This window comes from Cydia pomonella, unplaced genomic scaffold, assembly GCF_033807575.1.
Source record: "Cydia pomonella isolate Wapato2018A unplaced genomic scaffold, ilCydPomo1 PGA_scaffold_77, whole genome shotgun sequence".
NCBI classification, from domain to species: Eukaryota; Metazoa; Arthropoda; class Insecta; order Lepidoptera; family Tortricidae; genus Cydia; species Cydia pomonella.
Genome location: NW_026907910.1, coordinates 33,681 through 38,788, shown reverse-complemented (window position 1 = coordinate 38,788; position 5,108 = coordinate 33,681). Strand labels below are relative to the sequence as shown.

The following is a 5,108-nucleotide window of genomic DNA, read 5'->3' as shown; positions in this document are numbered from 1 at the left end:
ATTAATAATTTCCTGGCACAATCTATTGAGGTGTAGGTATGTGGCTACTCCGCCATAAATGCCAAACTCCCTGTTGCGACTGCAACTTAATATTATATAAAAATCAATGCAGTAGCTAAACGCAGCCGTCGGGCTCGGCTAGCATTCGGAGGCTTTTTAAAAGCACCAATAGGAGCGCTCCACATAATCTGTATCGCGGCCAATTGGAAGCATTTAAATCTAAACCTTTTGTACTGATCAAGTCAAATATTGCAAATCACTCTTTCATCATCCTCCATACTTTCAACACCTATTTTCTACATTGAACCGTTTTGACAAGAACCCTTGTAAATCAGTACCCCTTTGGAAGATTATACTTCACTTCATTATAAATCGAAGTTTTATTTAAGTCGTCGACATCCTGACCTGCACGGCGGCTACACTCCCTATGATTTTATTTCATTTTTTTTTAATTTTGCATACATAGCATCACTGTAGTGTACCAAAGCGCTTACACACTAGTCATTAAAAACATTTAATAAACAATTTAACACAAAAAATTAATTCAATAGTAATTCCATCATATTTTTTTATAATAAATAATAATACCTATATATTTATTTATTTTTGATTTATTTAACCTTTATTGCACAAAATATATACAACAATGTACAAATGGCGGACTTAATGCCAAATAGCATTCTCTAGCAGTCAACCATAGGGCCAAACAGAGATACCTAGAATTGGAGCAGAGAAAATAAATATTGAATGAATAAAATAAAATAAAAACATACTTATAAACTACATAAATTAATAATAACAATAAACTACCACATATTTATAGAATACATACTATAAATAATAAATAATAATGATGGATCTTATTCGAGCTCTTGTTTTAGCAAATGCTTACGTAACATTCGCTTGAAAGAAAACTTACTTGGAGGTTGTCTAATATTTAGAGGGAGTGAATTCCAAAGACGACTAGCCTGGACGGCGAAATAGTTATAAAATCAGTACGGTGTAAAGGTACGGTAAGTTTGAGAATTCGGGAGGTACGCATATATATATATAGCAGTAATTCATATATTTCATATAATTAGCAATGAAAATTAAAATAATTAATAATATCTCTCAATTTATGACATTATGACTCTTAGGTAAGTAATTGCCATACTGTGTAGCTAAAGAAGCTCTCTACCTCGAATTACCAACACTAGTAGATACCAGAGTAGAGTATAATATATAGGACAGTAGATACCTACCTAAAGACACGCTTACAAAACATTATGAAGCCACAAGATTTATTTACAACTAGTGAATTTATGTACAACAAGAGACATCTGTAGAAAAACATATTAGATAGACTACTACATTTACTTTATTTGCAACCTAATATTTGCTAATATTCAATCATTTCAACCCCCACAAATGGAACGAGCGAAGCCATCTAAACATCCCCGCTCAAGTAGGCCTCGCCTTCAGTCCGTCGCGTCGTTCGCCGCACGCACACGCATCACAAACTAACCGGCCAGCACACGCAACCGTGTGCAACAAACCGCCCAGCACACAACCGCGCCGCACACAAACCGCAGCATGCCCGCACGCCGAGCTTTGCGCTTGTTGCGTCCGTTGTTCACACAGGTAAATAATAATTTGTGCCTTACTGTATATGGCTGGTCATATTGTTATAACGTGGTCATGGCTTTACGAGTATGTTGCAAATTTTTGATATGGCTAGCTAACTAGACTAGAGTCAGACCGAGCTAAATCGGCAGCGTTTTTGATAGTCCAGACGGGGCACGTGTTATTTTAAACTTCAAACTTCTATGAAATCAGGACTTTTAATTAACACTTGCACCGTTTGGGCTATCAAAATTGCTGCCAACTTATGTTGGTCTGACTCTAAAGGCCGCTGGGAAATATCCAAGAATTTACGCTGACATACGATAGATGCTAGCAAACTAATTCTGCATGGTTTTTGCAATGACAAAGTGTGGTTATGTCATTATTTATGTCAATTTTTTAAGAAAGTAATGTTATTTATAATGACACTCCTCTATTTGCTATTTTCAAGTCGCTGCAAGGATAGCTTAGACGAACTCTTACAGAAGGAAAACTAGGCCTCTGGGATTAATCGTAGTTCCTTAGAATATTTTCCTTCACCAATTTCACAATTTAGTCGACGAACGCGTGTACTCGTCACACTGCTAGAGTCTGTGCGGAAAGAGAAGAGTCGTGGAATGTATGGGGCTCAATACATTCCACAACTCTTCTCTTTCCGAACAGACTATCTAATAATTTGTAAACTATTGCGAGGCTATAACGCCTACCGATGGACAGTTAACAGTGTTGCTAAGCACTAAAGCTGTATTAAGCAAATACAAATTTTCTAGACTTAATTTCTTTTTTCCCGTGACGTTTTTACAGTCCCGTCTATGCCACTCGTGCCAACCCCCCGGCGGCGCGCCGCCGTGCCCGCCGTGCGAGGCGGCGCCGCCGCCGCCGTGCCGCGCGCCCGCCGCCGTCGCGGTGCCCGGGCGGCGCGTGGTCTGCTGCCCGCCGCCGCAGGGCAAGCGCCCGCCGTGCCCGGAAAAGGAGCCTATCTGTTCGCTCACTTGTGAACATCAATTGCCGCAGGTAATAAAGACACTTGGCTGAAAATTTTAATCTTATAGTGTTACGGGCTGACAAGGGCATAAATCAAGGCACAATAAATGCTAAAACTACGTTTATTAACCTCTATGTACCTACAATGAAACTTAACTATCCTAAAATTAGTTGGACGCCAGGAGCGTTTAGTCCGATGGTCGACTGGGTGCCGCTGCCTACCCACTGCCTGTCCTTTTAGCTAGCCCAATCTTCGAATATCAATATTTGCCGTGCACCAAAAGGGCGTTTCGTTAAACAAATATACTTTACGTTATTTCACGTTAATTTATGAAAATTACATTAACTTCTTATTGATCGTTTTTCTTATAACTTAGAACTCACCCCTTAGTGTAGTTGAAATGGCACACACAATATAAACAAAATATCATCACTCCAGCTGGTTGGATTTCCAGATTGCACATTTAAACAATTTCGATATAATGAATATTCCATATCACATTTCACAAGAACAGCGGAGGATGTTTACCCGAGTCGCCGTCACGAGCTCAAGTGTCCGTTCAATTTAATTTTTGTTAATTTCTCGTCATGACCGCAACCAAAATTCTAAATCTAAACACTAATGCACAAAATAAACAACTAAACATGGAAAAAGTTCACCCGCTGCGGGGATTGAACGGGGTGCCTCAAGCTTGTTAGTCAAGCCCTCACACCACTGTACCAACTGAGCAGATGGCAAGCAGGCTCAAATAGGTGACCATTTGTAGCGAATAAAATCGATGCACCTTAATGCAATTATACAAGGCACATTATTGCTTACCCCTCACTTAACATTATTGCTTAACACTAGACACTAACATCACAATAGCATTAGAATTTACATAAGTTAATACTTTTACTAATTACTAAGGTATATTCATATATTTCATGGTCAGTCATTGTTAAATTACATTTAAAAAAGGTGTAAATGAGACTGTTTTGCTTATAGGAACCTCCAACAAAGTCAACAGGGCCTAGAAAGCTATGCGGCGCGCAACGCGACGTGGTGGCAGAGCGCATCCGCTGCTACGAGGAACACCATCGGCGCGAATACGAGAACGCCGTAAAAGAGCGCATGGCGCGCCCAAGGACCCCGCCGCAGCCGTTAAAATGCCCGCATCCACCAGAGAAACCCCTCGAACTTGCCACCGACGGACGAATGTATGCTGTCGCATCAGACGGGCCTGTACCGCGATGTTCTCCAACTCCAGTAAAATCTTCTCCTAACTGTCCAACCAGCCGTCCGCCGCATCCTCCTCCACAGCCAGTAACTTTAGAGCCTCTTGGAGATTGTCGCCCAAAAGAACGCCAAGTCGTCGACCCCTGCGCGCACACACCACGCACGATTCTCTCCATCGATCGGGGCGATCCGAAACCTCAACCTCAAATACAAAGTATTAGTCAAACCAAATCGAAAGATCCTAAACCATGCCATGAGAATCCTAAGAACCAAACTGAAAGTAGCTACAAAGGCATCACGTCGCGCATTATGGATTCTTTAAGAAGTAGCCGAACGAGTCCAAGTAAGCCGAAGCCCGAATGGTGCAGCAAACCACCGGCGTTGGCAGCGGCGCCAAAGCGGTGCCGTCAGCCTACACTCACTGAGCGAATGCGCCGAGGTTCCCCTTCACGTAATAAACGGCAACTGCATACTTCAGTCACTAATTTGGCAGATAAAGAGGCTCCAAAAGCATCAGGACGTGAAGCGGCGTTAGCCGCATCTAAAAAACTGGCAGCTGCGTTAAGCGAGCGGGATTCTCTAAAAGAGGCAGGTCGCGGTCGCGCCGTACGCGCGCCTTCGTGCGCGCCGCCGACGCCGCCGCCGCCGCCGCGCCCGACCGGCGGAGCTATGGAGTTCAGCGTCCCCGCCGACGCCGATACCGTCTGCGTACGTGTATCTATGGGCAAACGTCCCATCCCTCAAGGTCAACCAGGTACACCAACACCAAAACCTCACCCGGGTCCATCCAAGCCTTCCCCGCCGCCTCCGAGCTCCGGCATCCCCTGTCCCCCGCAATCTGCAAGCGATTCCTGGCTTTCCATCAAAAAACTTCAGCAGAAGATCTCGAGCTGCGGCCGCGATGCCCCCGCTTCCCCTAAACCATCCGCCCCGCCGCGTCCACTGCCCCCGTGCTCCCCTCAAGGCCGCGCTAAGATGATAGACGTGCTTCCTCATACTATTTTCATTAAATAAATAGGTGCATTATTGTGTGCGTGTGTTAATAAATTCTTGCGTGTATGTAACGATACATTGTTGTTTTATTCGGTTTCCTTATGATTGTCCCATACTGGCTGTTATATATCACGTTATATAACATTGTAGACGTAGACATATAATTTTATATTCAACATCACATGAAATGGTAGAGTTAACTGACAGTGAAATTTAATACAAATAAGACTTATATTTAGACTTAAAAACTAAGAAATTGAGTTGTAAATCTAAGGGAGAAATATTCACGAGTGTTAAATAGGAGTTT

The 5,108-nt window shown here is 42.8% G+C and overlaps 1 protein-coding gene across 1 annotated transcript; it reads left to right on the top strand.

Moving 5' to 3' along the window:
- The first annotated feature begins 1,451 nt into the window (after positions 1–1,451).
- LOC133534285 (nascent polypeptide-associated complex subunit alpha, muscle-specific form-like) lies at positions 1,452–4,877 on the top strand. The gene is made up of 3 exons (XM_061873386.1): positions 1,452–1,623; positions 2,410–2,619; positions 3,578–4,877. Exons 1-3 carry the CDS (start codon positions 1,576–1,578, stop codon positions 4,820–4,822), a joined length of 1,503 nt encoding a protein of 500 aa, XP_061729370.1. The 5' UTR covers positions 1,452–1,575; the 3' UTR covers positions 4,823–4,877.
- Positions 4,878–5,108: the final 231 nt, after the last annotated feature.

Bases quoted from the DNA above. Each gene is read 5' to 3' on its own strand.
- LOC133534285 (XM_061873386.1), top strand. From the start codon at position 1,576: ATGCCCGCACGCCGAGCTTTGCGCTTGTTGCGTCCGTTGTTCACACAG. The intron at 1,624-2,409 runs GTAAATAATAAT...ACGTTTTTACAG, and splicing joins TGCGTCCGTTGTTCACACAG to TCCCGTCTATGCCACTCGTG. The intron at 2,620-3,577 runs GTAATAAAGACA...TTTTGCTTATAG, and splicing joins GTGAACATCAATTGCCGCAG to GAACCTCCAACAAAGTCAAC.